Raw genomic sequence first — 18,760 nt, 5'->3', positions numbered from 1 at the left:
ATAAAGTCATATGCTAATTCTACCTTAAAGAAAAATGCTGTCTGTGCCTTAGGCATGTCCTGACCACAGCACATGGCAATAAATTCTGAAGCTATTACAGCAACTAACTATGGTGTTGGCAGGTCTCTGGCTCATATACAGCATGACTACATAAATATGTGCACAAATGTGTTTTCCTAAGCTATCTGATTGGCAGCCATCTAGAGCTAAATTTGAGAACAACTAAATATGTAACAGACCCAATTAGTTAGCTTAACAGGACAAGAACTGGAATATATGTTCTCCATTACGGCTGTGATTTATAACAGGGCTGGGCAACTACATTTTCAGGGGACCAGAAAAAAATGGTGTAAAATCCAGGAAAATGTAAAATCAGGGAAATGTATTATGTATAATATATAGATGGGACCAGAGCACCTATGAGCAGAACCCTGATTTTAAGTACCAGAATTTCATGTTTTCCTAGAATTTGCACTGTTTTTTTGTGGTTCCCTACAGGCAAGTGGTGTCTTTTTTCCTCCAGATTTTGTTTTCCTGGAAATTATGCTCTTTTGACATAACCCCCTAGGGTCCTACTGTTTTTTAATGAAGTCCGGCCAGGGAGCTTGGCATATATAGAGCATTATGCCCATTGCATGCAGAAATCTGGGCACCAGTGATTTAAATACTTCTAAATATACTTATTGATTTTTGGTGTTGTTGCTGTGCCGCTACTTTAGGGTAAGGTCACACTGAGCATTTCGGGGGGATTTAGTCGCCTGGCGACTAAATGCCTCATCTTTGCGGCGACCAATCTTCCCTCACTCTGCACTGGCTAAAATCAAAAATCGTCGGCGCTAATCAGACATGGCGTTTCTTTTTCTGAAGTCGCCCGGAGTTTCTTCGTGAGGCAACTTCGGGCGACTTCGGAAAACGAATCAGTTGTTGCTTGGGGGCCCAGCAGTCATCCCACCGAACCTGCAGCAACCCAGTGCTACTTATTTTTTATTATGCCAGTGATAGGGGCATAATATAAAATCATAATGCAGTCGGATAAGTAGGACACTTGCCCTGCCCCATTACAGTGAGACACACCCATGAGGTTATGTGAGGTATACTCAATATATACCTGCCCAAATATTTTTGTAACTATTTCCTATCAAGATAGAGATCATGGGTGATGTGCCAGAGGATTATGGTATTAAATAGACAGCTGTATATGTATAGGAGGTGCAAAGGCCCTGATATGTTGATATGAAAACTCTGACCTATCAGCCAGGCAATGAACTATTTGGCTACATGAGATTGGGACGAGGGTCACTCTGTACTTGGAACCTGAAATTGTTGTAAATCAACTGCTGATCGTTTTACATTAATAAATGATATATCTATGCCAGCATTCGAAGTGGATGAACATTTTATCACGCTTCATACCTAATATTCTCGTACTACCAGAATATTGTCGGTGTCAATGTCGCTTTAAAGGGGTGGTTATCCTTCACGTTAACTTTTAATGTTATAGAATTGCCAATTCTGGTCATTCAATTGGTCTTCATTATTTTATATGTTTTTTTTTAATTATTTGCCGCCTTCTTCTGACTCTTTCCAGCTTTCAAATGGGGGTCACTGACCCCATCTAAAAACAAAATTCTCTGTAAGGCTACAAATGTATTGCTATTGCTACTTTTTATTACTCAACTTTCTATTCAGGCCTCTCCTGTTCATATTCCAGTCTCTTATTTAAATCAATGGCTGGTTGCTAGGGGAATTTGGACCCTAGAAATCAGATTGCTAAAACTGCAAACTGGAGAGCTGCTGAATAAAAAACCACAAATAATAAAAAGAACTATTGCAAATTGACTCAGACTATCACCCTATACATCATACTAAAAGTAAACCACTCCTTTAATATCCAATGGGAAGCTCTAAAGTATATTGTATTGCAACTGGGCAATATGCGGTAGCTATATTATAATTATAATTATTATTATAAAAAATATATGTATAAAGGCATTAGTTCCATATGGTTAGGGACATACAGTCTCATAGGGTTAAGGTACCAGACTGAAATAAGTGTTTCTTGTGTCTGCTGTAGAAAAGTGACATCCCTGCAGATCAGGTGGAAGAGTCACCCAAAGACCACCAGAAAACTGTACGTGTGACACGAAAATTTATTGTGGATGGGAGAGAGGTCAGTGTATCGTCGTGCAAGCGTAAAAATGAACCAGGTATCAGAGAAGACAAGGAACGTTCAGTAAGGTGAGGTAGGATTTCAGCAATGCAAGTTTTTCATCCATTTATCCCCTGGGCTTTTTAACCAATAGTTTCATTTTTTTCTACTACAGGCGACAAGAGTTGCAGCACCTGAGATTGTTGCAGAAAGAAGAGAAAAAGTCACAGAGCCAGCTAGAGCAGAGAATGCAGCGAGAGAGGGAGTTCATGTTCCGCAACATCGAACAGGAAATTATAGTAAGGGGAATCAAAGCCTTTCTTCTCCATTACCTATAAATGAAAAATGTTTCACGGCCTGCATTATATTTCAGATTAATTTAGACAAGTAGCAATGGGACCAATTCCCACCGCAGTAGAAGCACTTTCAGTAGCAGAGTGCATGTATAAACTGCTGGGTGGGTTTATATAGCCAGAAATCTCCTTAAATCATCATACCACAATTTGTTGGCATTCTAGCAGGGTTTTAATAAAATGCAGGACTGCTTGTGTGATTCAGAACACTACATCTTCCACTTGCTGATAACCATATGGACCCTACAGCTAGGGACATTTAATCCATGGTGTTTGTATTTGCACTGGGAGATTCTAACGGAGGCAGAACTTGTGTTCACACAGGGAAAGAAGCAGTATTATGACCGCGAGATCGATGCACTGGAGAGGCAGATGGAGCAGGCACGGATGAAAAGAGAGCAAGAACACACTAACCGATTGCGCCAGGAGGCCCTGAGATTAAAGTCTCAGCAGCAGAAGGAGCGGACTAAGAAGAAAGCTGAGTTGAAGGAGAAGTGGCAAGAGGTAAAATGATAATCTCTGCAGACCACCTTGACTCCAGCTCAGCAGTCATTACAGTTGCCATATTCCAACATGGCTTAACCAACCAGAGCATGGAAAGCTGGTTCCATCACCCCACACTACAACGAAGGTGCAGCGATCATTCTATAGGCTGAGATACATATGTAAAAGGTTCTCTAGCCACTAGAATAAGTCCAAGCCTCTACCTTATCAAAAGCAGAAAATACTATATATGCCAAGGGTCTGTCGAGACTGCCCACTGACTGATAATACTTGTTATTCAGAGGCTCTAAACATCCAAGCCAAAAGCCTCCTTTTATGATGTATCCCAGTACAATTGTTCACTTTGCAGAGATAGAGTCCATCCAGCCAATTGTATTTCACCAATTATGAACACCCCTGCCCCTACTACTCTTACCTTTCCTCCTCTTTCTTCTTTCACACAAACTGTATTGTTGTTGTAACCCTCATAATCTGCGGTTGTAGAAAACAATAGATGGATGGCAAATTGTACTTACAGTGAGGTTTCCATTTCCCATTCGGACATAGAAGTAACAAACAATATGGTCTCTAGTGAGGTATTGTAGCCTTATAAGAGTAAGGTCACACTGGACTCCCCAAATGTCTTACCTCTGTCTTGCACCGGCTAAAATGAAAAATCACCTGCGGCATGGCACACCGGTCGCTTGGTATTCAGAAGTCGCCCTATAGTTTCCTCGCGAGGCAACTTCGGAATACGAAGCGACGCGTATGATTTATAGTGGATCTTAGCGGTAGAAATAGATACATTTCCAGTTCACGATGAACTTACCAGAAAAATGAAGGTAAGATTTGTGTCATAACCCTTTGGATATGAGCCTTGTAGAGGCACCAACCCCAGACTTGCCTTAAAATCACACGGAGCGTTAATAGTCTGGTTGTAGATGTGCTGCAACTTGCATTAAAGTCACTACTTATTATAACTTTGGTGTAAGCAGATCAGTTGCAACACATCTACATCCACTGACAGAATCTAAATACTTTATGTGATTTTAAGGCAAGGCTATTGTTATCCCTGCAAACAGTCGAATTGACTTCAACCCCCATATAAAACACAAATGTGCATGAAGAGTTGTGGTAGCAGTTTTCGGGAGGATAGAACTTAGCAGGACACCCAACTATTATGAACGAGTCAAAAGAGGGATCCACAGGAGATTTTGAGCGTCACATTTTGTGCAACAGATTTTATCTGATATTGTCACACAACACCCAAGATTTGTGGGATCCTACGAAATCTAATACCCTATAGTTAGAATGTTAAGTTGGATCAGAGAAAGTCTTATGGTGTCGTGTGTTTGTGCATCTACATCCGACAGTCAATGTATTTCAATGGAAAAAAAAAAGGTTGGTCAAACACCAGCAGATTTTACCTACATAACATGCAGCGTTCACATCTGACAGTTGTGTTGTGCAAATTTTCCATGTAGTCTACACATCAGATTTTTGTATCAGTCCCATTATATTTTGACCCATGTAACTACATCTGACTCATAGGATACATTTTGTCCATCCGACAAAATCTCTTGTGGAGTTTAGCCCCTAGAGAAAGATGATGATCACCTAATGAAATGCGCTCTACGGCCCACGCTATTAATGAGCACTTTGCACATATAATGCTGGTGCTAAAAGGACATTTAACAGAAGAATAGACAAGACTAGTCCCAAGTAAGGTGCAAAGTGTCACGGAATTTTTCACAGAGTACACCTGCCTGAGAGAAATGACTAAAATCAATTTGATTTTAGCCAATCAAATGCTTTTAGAAATGTATCAGTAACGAGGGTAAATGTTCTTGGTGTTTTTTAGGATCAATGCCTGTTAGAGCAGCAGCAAGCGCTAAACGCAGCTTTACAGAAGGTGGTCACCGATCACAAGAAAAAAGTCATGAGTATCGAGAAGGAGAACCTCTGCAAACTGCATCACCTGAAGAGAGGTAGGCGGGAGATACAGATTAAGGATTAGTCGGGAAGATCTTGTAAATAAGAAAACGGAGGGTATTAAAGGGCTGATGAAATCTACCAAGCAGCAATGTGATTTGTAGATCACTTGGCAGAAGTATTGAAGACGGTCATGCAACACGATTCAAAAAACAGTAAATGCAGCCAACTTGTTGAATGAAAGGTATATTGTTATATGCATGGAGACAGGTGTGGACTGAGAATTAAAATAGGCCCTGGCATTTCAGGTACACAGAGGCCCATCCAGCCCCCACCAGCCCACTAAATACTGACTTTCTATGGGACCTTATAGCAGCCCCTCTGGCATTTGCCAGAACCCACAGATTGCCAGTCCGGGCCTGCATGGACAGCAGATGATTTGATCTCTTAGGGCAGAGACACACACTCAGATTCGAGGAGATTTAGTCGCCTGGTGATAAATCACCTCTTCTTTGGGGTGACTTATCTCCCCGAACTGCCTCCCACCGGCTAGAATGTAAATCGCTGGCGGGATGGCAATTGGTGTGCTTCGTTTTCCAAAGTCCCCCGAAATTGCCTCACGAGGAAACTTCGGGAGACTTCTGAAAATAAAGAGCTTTGAGTGCCATCCTGCCGGTGATTTTGATTCTAGCACGTGGGACAGGAGGCAGTTCGGGGAGATGAGTTGCCCCAAAGAAGAGGCGATTTATCACCGGGCGACTAAGGGCAGGACTCCACGGACGATTCCGAAGCGCTGCGCAAAAACGTGCAGCGTCTGCATCCGGCAGTCGTGTCACGTCACATCAACGCTGCGACACAATCCGACAATAGAATTACTTACCTTATTTCCGTTGCATCCGACATGACGCCTGAGTTTTTGCGCAGCGCATCGGATTGCGCCGAAATCTCCCCGAATCTGTCCGTGTGTCTCTGCCCTTAAAGGCAGTGCACAAGATGTTTCCCGGTAATTATAATTCCAGTGAGAATGAGTTATATCCTATTATACTTACAATGGTCGCTAATGATATTGTTTGCCTGCTGGGTTTCTGCAGCTCGTAATTCAGTGATCCTGAAGCTTGAGGAAAGGCATTTACAGGAGAAGTATCAGCTTTTCCGACAGCAAGTAATTGAACAACACAGCTTACAAAGGCAACAGCTGCGCAAGAGGCACGAGAAGGTACGAGAAGAACATTTTCCATATCAACATAGTTACCGCCCCAGGTATTCCATGGGCAGTCGGATGAGCATATATGAACTCTCATATTCATGTAAAGGAAATGTTCCTAAAGTACTTGACCAAAACAAGGAATGGGGTATATAAGCCTAAACTAACTTTGCATTAAAGTGGTGGTTCACATTTAAGTATGTTGCTAATTCTAAGCAACTTTTCAACTGGCTTTCATTTTTTCTTTTTTATAGTTTTTTTTTAAATTATTTTTTAAATTATTTAATTTTTTATTATTTGCATTCTTCTTCTGACTCTTTCCAGCTTTCAAATGGGGGTCACTGATTGATTTGCATGTATATCAACTACACAAAGTTCTTAATCTGATTAATAGGGTGAAATTAAGCGGCAGGTACAGCCCAATAATATGGTGGCTGAAAGGTTAGGATATTTGATTGTAAGCCTCACTGGCGCAAAAAATGATGTTGGTGCTATATAAGTAAAATATAATATTAAAATAAGCTCCGTTTATTCTGGGCTTCAGTTGCACTTCTGAAAATGAAGAAAAAAAGAGTTATTGTAATGTAGTTATTTGGGTTAAAAAAAGACAATTGTCAATTGAGTAGGAATGCACAAAATCCAGGATTCGGTTTGGGATTCGGCCTTTTTTAGCAGACCGAATCCTTCTGCCCGGTCGAACCGAATGCTTATTTGCATATGCAAATTAGGAGCGGGGAGGGAAATCGCGTGACTTTTTGCCACAAAACAAGGAGGTAAAAAATGGTTTCCCCTGCCCACCCCTAATTTCGGGTTCGCTGAGTCCAAAATAGTAGATTTGGTACATCCCTACAATTGAGTTCAACCTTTTGGTCTATTCGTACCTGTTTTACTATGGTTATGTGTGAGATATGTGCATATCTAAAAAATGTAGTAGAGCTTTAAGACGATTCAGTCTTCCAGAATTGCTCGAAGTTTCGTCTTCAGGCCCGGATTTGTGGAAAGGCCACCAAGGCCCGGCCTAGGGCGGCAGAATTTTAGGGGGGGCTGCATGCTGTCTAACCACACCCACATTGGTTCAGAAACACTGGGGATATTTTTTAAATTCCACATGCTCCAAGACCCCCATTGCTCCGGTCCCAATGACAAAAATTTGCCCGAATAAAGGGGAGGGGGGACGACCACGAACGGCAGTGGGTCTAGGGGTGCCCGCTATGTAAATCCGGCCCTGTTCGTCTTGAGGCAACGCATGAAGTGACACATGGGTTTTACCACTAGTGATTCACATTATCCCCGGGGAAAGCTTTTACAGGAGATTAGTTGCGCACAGAAGCAGAGATGTATCGCTGGTGATTATTCTCATGGTGTGACATTGCCCTTAAGATCAATGTTTGGGTTACAAGCTGATTCTTTCCCTACTGTTCCCAACAGGACACGGAGAGGCTCAAGCATTATCAGAGTCTACTTGTAGATGACATGAAGAGCAAACATATACAGGAGAGATCTCAGTGGCAGAAGGCCCAGCGCATTGAAGCCAGGACTCGCCAGGCAATGTTTAAGGAAAGGATTAAAAGTCAAGGGCTAAGTGTCTCCGAACAGAAAGAAAGAAGTAAACAGGTAACAAGTAAATCAGCCATTCCATCCCTGTTAAGCCACACAATATTCCAGCCTTCAAATCCTACACAAATGTGCAGAACAGGGCTATAAATCCATTATATATATATAGTGAATAAAGTTCCTCCCTCTTGTAAAATATAAGGATATTATAAGTTACCGAGGAGTTTCATGACCATATAAAAACACGAGGCCGAAGGCCGAGTGTTTTTATACAGCTCATGGAACTCTGAGGTAACTTCTAATATCCTCATATTTTGCAACAGGGGGTACTTTATTTATTATAATACACAAGTTTCAGTGAGTCATGTGACAGAAATGACATCAGAACTCACCGTTTATAAGGATATAATTTACAGGATATTCATGGCTTTTGTGTATTATATATATATATATATAAACAAGTCCCAAAGGTGCACTCCGTTTCCTGTGTAAATGCCCGGGTGCCAGCAAACATGTAATGGTATATCTGCAGGAATAGCGACACTCACGGGACTCTTCTGAAGTTTAACAAATGTGATACTTTATTAGAGTCTCCAATAAAGTATCACATTTATTAAGCTTCAGAAGAGTCCCGTGAGTGTCGCTATTCCTGCAGATATATATATTTATACATATATAGACAATTACAAGAGTCCTCAGCACTCAACCCATTATCAATATATTTAAGACAGAGAACAACTTTCCCTTGTTTATATATATATATATATATTTAAAAAGCAGGAGTTAAAATATAGCTCACCTTTAAAAAAATGTGCTTTTTTTTTTAAATTCTCTCATTAGTTCTTGTTGCAAGAGGCTGCTCATCAGAAAGCAGAGACTCAGAAACAGCAGCAGAGACAAGAGGAGGAAATGAAGAAGCTCCAGCAGCATCTAGAAGAAACATGTAATGAACTACAGCAGATTCAGGTACAAAATAGCTATTACTGTGTATTTTACTTACCGTAATTTACTTTTCCCTTAGTCCCTTAGGCAGCACCATGAGATTTATTTTGCTTTCCCTTACATGTAGGACAAGTGAGAAAAAAAGAGTTAATTCTCCCCACCCATAAATACCAGCTACTCACAACCCCCTCTAGTGTTTTTTTTTTTTTTTTTAATAAGACACACAGACCGATGCTTAAGTATTTTATTAGGGCGGGTAATTTATTGCTGCCTAAGGGACTAAGGGAAAAGTAAATTACGGTAAGTATAAATTTACTTATTCCCTTACGTCCCCTACGGCAGCACCATGAGAGTTAACGAGTAACAAGGGAGGGTATCTTCATATCGCCTTCTGTAGTATGCTACTGCCATAGGAAGCTTCCTGTGAAGCCGAGATGTCTACCCTGTAGTGCTGGATGAAAGTATCTGGATTACTCCAGGTTGCCGCTCTACATATCTGATCCAAGGATACATTGGCTGCCTCTGCCCATGAAGCAGAAATTTTCCTAGTAGAGTGTGCCTTGACAGGGAATGGAGGATTGAGATTATCCTTAATGTAGGCCGTCCGGATAGTCTCTCTAATCCAACGTGCTAATGACGGTCTCGAGCTCTTTAGCCCCTTATTTCTTCCGCAAAAACTGATGAATAGACTTTCAGATAATCTAAATTCTTCTGTACTCCTTAGGTAGGCTTTCAGAATTCTGCCTACATCCAAAAGGGCCAGTTGAGAGCTGTGGCCTTGGGCTTCCTGAACATTTGGTAGAACAATCTCCTGATTGATATTATATGTATTGACAACCTTAGGTCTGAAATTAGGAAGGGTTCTCAAGACAACCCGGTCTGGAAGGAATGTCAAGTAAGGCTCCTTTATTGATAAAGCCTGGATTTCCCCGACTCTTCTAGCTGAAGTAATGGCTACTAAGAATAAAGTCTTCAAAGATAGACACTTAATGGAGATATTTTCCAGGGGTTCATAAGGTGCTTCACATAATTTCTTCAACACCCGAGGTAGGTCCCAAGTAGGAGAGGATTGAATGAGTTTAGGCCTGATCTTTGAAATAGCCTTGACAAATCTTTTAAGAAGCGGTAGAGTGGACAAAGATCTATTTTGGAGAGCAGATAAAGCAGAGATCTGTGCTTTGATAGTATTTACTGATAACCCTTTATCAAAACCTTCTTGAAGAAATTTTAACAACACCGGCACAGAAGGTTGAGTCTCCGAAATCTGTTTCCTCTTACACCAGTCTCTGAATCTTTTCCAGACTCTAGAATAGGACTTGATAGTAGAAGCTTTTCTGGATTGAATCAGTATGTCTACTACTTCTTTAGAGAGTCCCTCCGACTCTAAAATGGACCTGTCAGTCTCCAAGCTGTCATCTTCAATCTCGCAAGATGCTGATATGCCAGAGGCCCCTGGGTCAATAGCTTCGGAAAGTGCGGGAGAATCCAATACTGTCCTCTGGACATTCTCATTAACAGAGAGAACCAACTCCTCCGAGGCCAAAATGGGGTTAAGAGAATTGTCTGCACTCTCTCCAATCTGATCTTCTGTAAAACCTTGGGAATCATAGGTATTGGGGGAAAGATGTAAACTAGTTGGAATTTCCACCTGATTGACATGGCGTCTATATAATCCGGACGATCTAGTCTGTTTAAGGAGCAAAACCTCTGTGTTTTGCGATTCTTCCTGTTGGCCATGAGATCTATCTCTGGCATTCCCCATCGATCTGTAATTCTCCAGAATATGTGTTGATCTAGGGACCATTCCCCTGGAGCAATCTTTTTCCGGCTGAGATGATCCGCTATGAAATTCTCCTTTCCTCTATATGCACCGCCATCAGACGAGGACTGTGTCTCTCTGTCCAATTCAAGATCTTGAATAGCTCCTGATTCAACAAGGGAACTCTGGTCCCCCCTGCTTGTTCAAGTAAGCCACTGTGGTGGAATTGTCTGAAAGAATCTTTATGCTCTTGCCTTTTAGTTGTCTTTGGAAACTCATAATGGCTTTGTAGACCGCTCTCAATTCTCTGAAATTTGAGGACATGGAGCTTTCCATTGGATCCCAATGCCCTGTGCCGTTAGATGGCTCAGATGGGCTCTCCATCCCCATTGAGAGGCATCCGTAGTTAGCACTATCCATTCCGGCTGTTGAAAAGATAGACCCTGTACTAGGTGATTCTCCTGAAGCCACCATTCCAACCTGGATCGTGTCTCTGCGCTGAGACATATCTTCATATCTATGGAGGAAACTTTCCGATTCCATCTCATAAGTATCTCTGTTTGTAAAGGTCTCATGTGTAACTTCGCCCAAGCGACAGCCTCTATTGATGCCGTCATGAAACCTAGGACTCTCATTAAGCCTCTGATTGTCGAAAGAGGGTTTCTGATTATCTCTTGAACAGCTTCCCTCAAACTGTAAATCTTGTCCTGGGGAAGATATAACTTCATTTCCGCAGATTTGATGATGAGTCCCAAAAATTGTATTGTTCTGGATGGTTCTAGGGTTGATTTGTCCCAATTTATTATCCATCCTAGATACTGAAGCAGCTCGATTCTGTTTAAATGCTTCTTTAACAGCGCTGCTGACACTGCTGTAATCAGCCAGTCGTCTAGATAAGGTATAAGAGTTATCCCTTCTTCTCTTAGAACCGCTGCTATCGAGGTCACAACCTTGGTGAACACCCGAGGTGCCGTTGTTATCCCAAAAGGAAGAACTCTGAACTGATAATGGTGCAGAACTCCTTTGATGAACACAGCAATCCGAAGAAATTTCTTGTGAACATGAAAAATTGGAATATGCAGATAAGCATCTTTGAGATCCAAAGAAGCCATATAGTCGCCTCTGTCTAGTATGTTTATCACCGACTTGATGGTTTCCATACGAAAAGTCTTCTTGTGGATGAACTGATTTACTTGTCTTAAGTCTACAATCGTTCTGAAAGTCCCATTTGGCTTGGGGACTAAAAAGACCTTTGAATAGGTTCCTCGATGAATCTCCAGTGGAGGCACTGGTTCGAGAACTCTGGCTGAAACAATTTCTGTGATGGCCTGCTCGAGAGCCAGCTGTTTGTTTGGAGAATTTAAGGGAGTAAGAATAAACCTCTGAGGAGGTAGACTCAGAAATTCTATTCTGTAGCCTTCTGCAATTAATTGGAGTATCCATGCGTCTGCAATGGTTTCTTTCCATTCTGGAAAGAAAAAAATTAATCTGCCCCCTACCGGCAGTAAACTTCTGACGTCAGAAGGATGGCCTTTTCTTTGGTGGGAAGGTTTTCCCAAATCCTCTCTCACCTCTGGAAGAATTGAATGCTCTATTGGGCCGAAAGGAATTTGTATCGTTCCTTCTTCTGTCTCTTTGAAAGTAGTTATCTCTTTTAGGTGATGTTCTTCTATTCCGGAAAAAGGAATTTTGCTCCTATTTGATTGGTTTTCCTGAGGAAGACGCTTATTCTTAGAGCCTGACAAAGATTCCAAAAGTTTATCCAGCTCTGATCCAAAGAGACGACCTGGTTCAAATGCCATGGCACATAAGCTGTTTTTGGATACTGAATCAGCTGACCAGCTTCTTAGCCATAAAGCTCTTCTGGATGCTGTAGATAAAGCCATAGTTTTCGCAGCTAGCTTAATACTTTCAATGGATGAGTCACACAAGAACTCAACTGCCATATTGACCTTTTCCAGAGATTCCAGAAGCTCCTCACGGGATATGTTGTTGTTGATAGCCTCCGTGAATTGTTTAAGCCAATGCCTGGTTGATCTAGCCACTGCCGAGGCTGCCAAGGCTGGCTTACAAATAGCTGTACCCGTATTATAAACTCTTTTAAGTACGGACTCCATCTTGCGATCCATAGGATCCTTTAATCCTGAACCATCTTCCACAGGAATGAGTGTTTTGTTAGACAGTCTGGCAATGGCTACATCTACTTTCGGAGGAGTCCCCCAGGACTGTATCTCCTCTTCCTGAATGGGAAACAAAAGCTTTTGTCTTTTTGTTATAGACGGAGGCTTTTCAGGATTTTTCCACTCTCTAGTCATTAAATCTTTCATGACTGGGTGAACCGGAAAAATTTTTAGATTTCTTAGCTACCTGAGAAGTGGTTGCCTGCGAATCCTCGCTTTCCAGAGATTCCATCGTTAACCTTACTCTCCTGATCAATTTCGCAGTGCTTTCCACCGGAAACAAGGCTAAGATTTCTTCCTCATCCGAGGATGAATCCTGAGTTGATCCGTCTAAAGATATAGGATTAACTCTTGTAGGAGAATTCACAATATCATCCGCAATAGGGACTGGGCCAGGTTGCAACTGGTTAAACATATCCTTCATAGTCGATTTTATAAACTCCTTAATCACGAAGAAGAAGCTTCAGAAAGTGCTTCAACATCCTTGTGAGCCAGATAGGACAGACAGTCCTTACAAAACCTTTTCCCATAGTCATCTGGGAGAAGTGTGTCACATGCTCTACACTGCAGATGCTTTGACTTCCTGTGTCTTTTGACAGGCTAGGGTAGACATCTGAAAAAACATGAAAATTTACACATAGATTATAAAGGAATCTTAGGTAAAAAGCATGCCCACAGAGTACCTTGTACCTTAGTGCTGAATAAGGAGGCTGCAACCCAGGCAGCAATTTCTAAGCAGCAGGCTGATCACACTCCTATACAAGGGGAGCGTCTGAACACAGCGTGATTAGCTTTAAAGATCCTCTGGTGCGAACTTCAGCACACCTGATCCGCATCATCAGTGTAAACATCTCTTAACCAATCACGTCAACTCTAAGTTGCGTGTCATAGGTTATCGTCGCCATTTTGTTTATGGGCAACCCTCGGCTGCACAGTCTATTGCGGCGACGGCAAAACCTAAGAGGCCACTCGCACCTCCGACTGAAAGACCCCTTGGGTAATGCAGTCTACGGTCTTCAAGTCCCCTAGGGACCTGGCATCTTTAACCTAGGGAAAAAAACAGAAAGAACGTTAATATGGCATCCACCTTTACGCGGATAATACACTCACCTGCCTACGAAGGTAGGACAAAAAAACACTAGAGGGGGTTGTGAGTAGCTGGTATTTATGGGTGGGGAGAATTAACTCTTTTTTTCTCACTTGTCCTACATGTAAGGGAAAGCAAAATAAATCTCATGGTGCTGCCGTAGGGGACGTAAGGGAAATATATATATATATATATATACACTGTATATACAGTATAGGGAGATAGAAGGACTAGCAACACCATTTTTCAGTGAATAAAACAGTGTTATTTTATTCTTTGATGCATTTCCACGTTTCGGCCCCCATTAGGGCCTTTATCAAGGAATCCTTGATAAAGGCCCTAATGGAGGATGAAACGTTGGAAATGCATTCACTGAATGGTGTGCGAGTCCTTCTATCTTCCTGTATAACCAAAATTGATCAACGCACCCGAAGTAACTACAAATCTGGTAAGAGTGCATATACACAAAAACTTATATATATATATATATATCTTATAGTAGTGGACAGCACTCCGTTCCAAGTCCTTTGCCTGGGTGCTCGGTAAGACCAGTATATAAAGATAAAAAAGACCAGCAACACCAGGTTTTTTTGCAAGTAGAAAAAGTGTTATTGCATATGTAACCGACGTTACGTTTCGGTCCCTTTTGGGACCTTTCTCAAGGTGAGACCTTGAGAAAGGTCCCAAAAGGGACCGAAACGTAACGTCGGTTACATATGCAATAACACTTTTTCTACTTGCAAAAAAACCTGGTGTTGCTGGTCTTTTTTATCTTTATATATATATATATATATATATATACACACACACATACAATTAATAAAAATAAAGAGCAGCAATATTGTGAATTTTATATATTAAAAACTACCTATTCCTAAAAAAAAGGGTGTATGTTCAAATTCTGTAATGGATATGCACCTAAAACTAGCAAATATACCATGGGATCTGTTATCTGGAAACTTGTTATCCAGAAAGCTGGAATTACTTGATGGCCATCTCCCATAGACTTCATTATATCCAATTAATCCAAATTTTAAAAAATGCTTTCCCTTTTATCTGTGATAATAAAAAAGTATCTTGTACTTGATCCCAACTAAGTTATAATTAATCCTTATTGGAGGCAAAACCAGCCTATTGGGTTTATTTAATGTTTCTAGTAGACTTAAGGTATGAAGATCCAAATTACAGAAAGATCCATTATCTGAAAAACTCCAATTGCCAAGCATTTTGGATAACAGGTCCCGTAGCTGTATGTTGAAAAAACATCAATCATTTACAAACTAAATGGTTAATAAAGTGCACAATATAGTAGAAAATAGTGAGTTAACTCCCACTAGTGGCTGTCTGGAAACACTGAGCTCAGCTTGTTGATCATGAGCCGATTGAAGCGAGCTGGAACTCACGGTATATGGATCTTTTGATTTACTATAAATACTTCTTTCAGTAAGGAACATCCTTTTGTGATATGAAAAACTGGTGTTCAGTTAATTTTCAGCCAGAAACTCTCCCTCTAAGGGTGATTCCACACTGGGCATTTTGGGGAGGAAACTTTCACGAAGAAACTTCGGGCGACTTCAGAAAACGAATCGCCATGTGTGATTAGCGATGGCGTTTTTTTTTTCATTTTAAGCCGGCGCAGAGTCAGGGAAGGCGTTTGGGGAGATTGGTCGCTGCAAAAACGAGGCGGTTAGTCGCCAGGCGACCAAATCTCCCCAAAACGCCCTGTGTGGCCTGACCCTAAATGGATTGTAACGCTTGACATTTCATTGCTTCATGATTAAATAACCATACATAGTTAATGCACCAGCCACTTGTCTATCAATAGCAAGAAGTAATGGGTGGTGGTGCGGGCAGTTAGGAATAACCTATTATTAAAGCAGTTCACCTTTAAACTAACTTTTATTACGATGCGGATATTCTGAGACAATATACAAATGGTTTTCATTTTTTATTATTTGCGGTTTTTGAGTGATTTAGCTTTTTATTCGCCAGCTCTCCAGTTTGTAGTTTCAGCAATCTGATTGCTAGGGTCAAAATTACCCTAGCAACCATGCATTAATTTGAATAAGAGACATGAATATGAATAGGAGAGGCCTGAATAGAAAGATGAGTAATAGAAAGTAGCAATAACAATACATTTGTAGCCTTACAGAGCATTTGGTTTTAGATGGGGTCGGTGGCCCCCATTTGAAAGCTGGAAAAGGTCAGAAGAAAAAAGGAAAATAATTTAAAAATGCTAAAAGAAAAAAATGAAGTCCAATTGAAAAGTTTTTATGTCTTTTTATTTTTTTTTCTTCTCTGGTTCTTTATACGTGTTGCATAACAGTATTGTTTTAAATTGATTCTAAAAGCTTTATACTTGAATCAATACGTAGTATAAGGATTTATACACAGATCTCATTGGTGCAGATCTGCTTCCAATCACTGCAGCACTTATTCATCGTTGGCTATATTTAATGATCTACTGTATAAACTTGAATCCAAATCAGTGTTTTAGCTTTAATACAAAGAAAAAGGCTGTGGCTAGAATACATCTGTAGAAGGAAATTTTGTTTTTAAATGAAAGAAATTGGCACTGATTAGAAAAAAATTGGTTTGATTAGAAAAAAAATCAAAACGAGAATCAATAGAATCAGGGATGATACAAACTGCCCATCAAGGCCTAAAAGCAACGTGCTGCTCTTGTGTATATATATATATATATATATAGATCACTATTAAATACCAGAACACACGTGGACAGGAAAGACCATCTGTTACCAGTCTCAAGGGGTTTCTACTTTCCAGGGCTCATCTTGTGATTTCCTACTCCACCCCTGGAATTTCCCAGGCTGTGACTAACAAAGCGAATTTAAAAAGATACAATTTCCACTTTATCCATGCTAAACAATGCACTTTACTAAAGATTCCTGGAACTTTGAAAGAGGAACCAGTGATCTCTGCCTTTTTGGCCATCAGTCTTTCTGAAGATACTCTGGTTAGAAGATTTAGAACAACAACACAAAAGTTAAGGGTAGGGGCACACGGGTAGATTCGAGGAGGTTAGCCGCCCCGGCGACAAATTTTTTTTTTTTTTAATTTTAGTTTTTTTTTGATCTTGTAAAGTCACAAATTCAAAATATTCGAGGTTTCTCATCTAAGCATAGGGAACGCGGGCAGATTAGTCGCCCAGCAACAAATCTCTTCTTCTTTGGGGCGACAATCACCCCGAACTGCCTTCCAGCCGGCTATAATGAAAAATCGCCAGCGGGATGGCATTTGCGGCACTTCGTTTTCCAAAGTCGCCCGAAGTTGCCTCACGAGGAAACTTCGGGACGGCTTCGGAAAACGAATTGCCACGAGCGCCATCCCACTGGCGATTTTTCATTATAGCTGGAGGGAAGGCAGTTCGTGGAGCTTGTAGCCCCGATGAAGAGGGGCGACTAATCTCCCTGAATCTGCCTGTGTGCCCTGAACCTTAGATGAGAAACCTCGAACTTGTGACTTTACAAGCTCAAAAAAAATAAAATTAAAAAAAAAAACCAAAATGGCTTGAATTTTGCCTCGGCTGTTGACATCTACATGAACTTGCAAGCTTTTAGATGCCAACGTTTTACATTTGAGTTTTTAGTGTTTTGAAAATATAATTAGATTTGTTTTTGTACAAAAATGTGAATGTTGATAAATCACCCCCGTTAATGTAGGTTGTAAATTTACTATATGGTTCAATTTAGAGTTTCTAGTTTTAATCCAGTTCTTCTTTTATTCAAATTAAAATAATTTATAATAATTTTTAGTAGAAATGTCCCAATAAGGTTCTTTCAACCTCCAAGCTGTTAGCCTCAAACAACCTGTGCCTGGGTGAAGAAACTTACACAAGGCATTAGTCTTGATCTAGGAGTAAAATCCACTAAGCACCGGGACATATCTGCATTAGAAAGAAGAACCAGCTTCTATTCTGCTGAAATAGTAAAATGGCAATTAGCACATTCAGATTCAGACAGACCAATGAACTCTACCAATAAGGGGAACTGGGTGGGGGCATATATTGGCTTTTCTGTGAACCTGCCGACCCTGGTATTTTCTGTGGTTGCCATCATGTCTACAAAACTACCATCTGCTGGCAAATTTGAAGAAAACTTTTAGAATTGGGGCCCATTCTTCTAGATTTACCAAGTCCCAGCTACAACAATCCACCAGTCTATTCTCCCTTCCTTGACAAGCTTGTGTAGCACAAGAAACTGGAGATTAGTCTAAATTAATGAGATGATCAAGGGCAGTGATCCCCAACCAATGACTTGAAATCAGCATGTTGTTCACCAACCCCTTGGATGTTGCCTTCAGTGGCCTCAAAGCAGGTGATTATTTTTCAATTCCAGGGTTGGAAGCAAGTTTTGGTTGTGTAAATACAGATGTACGGTCGCCTGTAGGCTGCCAGTCCACATAGCCAATCACAGCACTCGTTTGGCACCCCTGGAATGTATTTAGACTAAACTTAGCGCCCTACAATAAATATGTGAATAAACAAAGTACCTGATTCGACCAATGTTTGTGCAAACTCTTGCTTATGCTTCAGTGAACTAAGCATCACCTAGAGGTGGGCCTATACGTTACTCTGTGACTGGTTAATCATTTCATAAAAATGTCACAATGCAATACAGATTTTAAATATACAGAACCTGAATAGTGTGTCGCTTTTGTGCGTTTATGAATGTTTTGACTTTTCTCAGGAAGAAAAGATGCAAAGCTTGCAAGCACAGGAGACAAAAAAGTTGCAGAAGCTAGATGCAGAGCACAGCATGGAATCTGAACAATGGAAGGAACGCTTGAGGCTGAGTAAAGAGGTGACATGCTTATTGCTATTGTTTCCAAATGTTACATTGATATCAGTTACCCTTTACCTGCACTAACACGAATATGTCTTTCAGAATCTAGATGCAGAGTTTACAGAAAGACAACAGCAAATCCAAAAGACTGGAAAACAACCATGCAAAGATTATGAGAGACGGACATCCCGATTCTTCCTTTGACAACAACAAATGGAAATATATATATATATGAAAATAAAACAACACTCAAAAATTGTACACATTCATCCAATGTAAATTAAAAATATTCTTAAAGAAAGAAAAAACTAA

The 18,760-nt window shown here is 40.7% G+C and overlaps 1 protein-coding gene across 1 annotated transcript in view; it reads left to right on the top strand.

Moving 5' to 3' along the window:
* Positions 1-18,760, top strand: part of LOC108711561 (serine/threonine-protein kinase 10-like) — a 40,416-nt gene extending 21,656 nt beyond the window's left edge. Inside the window, exons 10-18 of the mRNA XM_041586981.1 lie at positions 2,075-2,238; positions 2,325-2,448; positions 2,827-3,006; positions 4,847-4,973; positions 6,009-6,133; positions 7,550-7,735; positions 8,516-8,641; positions 18,353-18,466; positions 18,551-18,760. Of these exons, the coding sequence (XP_041442915.1) occupies positions 2,075-2,238; positions 2,325-2,448; positions 2,827-3,006; positions 4,847-4,973; positions 6,009-6,133; positions 7,550-7,735; positions 8,516-8,641; positions 18,353-18,466; positions 18,551-18,652 (1,248 nt within the window). The 3' untranslated portion in view covers positions 18,653-18,760. The remainder of the gene's footprint in view (positions 1-2,074; positions 2,239-2,324; positions 2,449-2,826; positions 3,007-4,846; positions 4,974-6,008; positions 6,134-7,549; positions 7,736-8,515; positions 8,642-18,352; positions 18,467-18,550) is intronic.

Source organism: Xenopus laevis, chromosome 3L, assembly GCF_017654675.1.
Source record: "Xenopus laevis strain J_2021 chromosome 3L, Xenopus_laevis_v10.1, whole genome shotgun sequence".
Lineage (NCBI taxonomy): Eukaryota > Metazoa > Chordata > Amphibia > Anura > Pipidae > Xenopus > Xenopus laevis.
The sequence above is the reverse complement of the archived record's forward strand: the minus strand, read 5'-3'. Positions and strand labels throughout refer to the sequence as shown.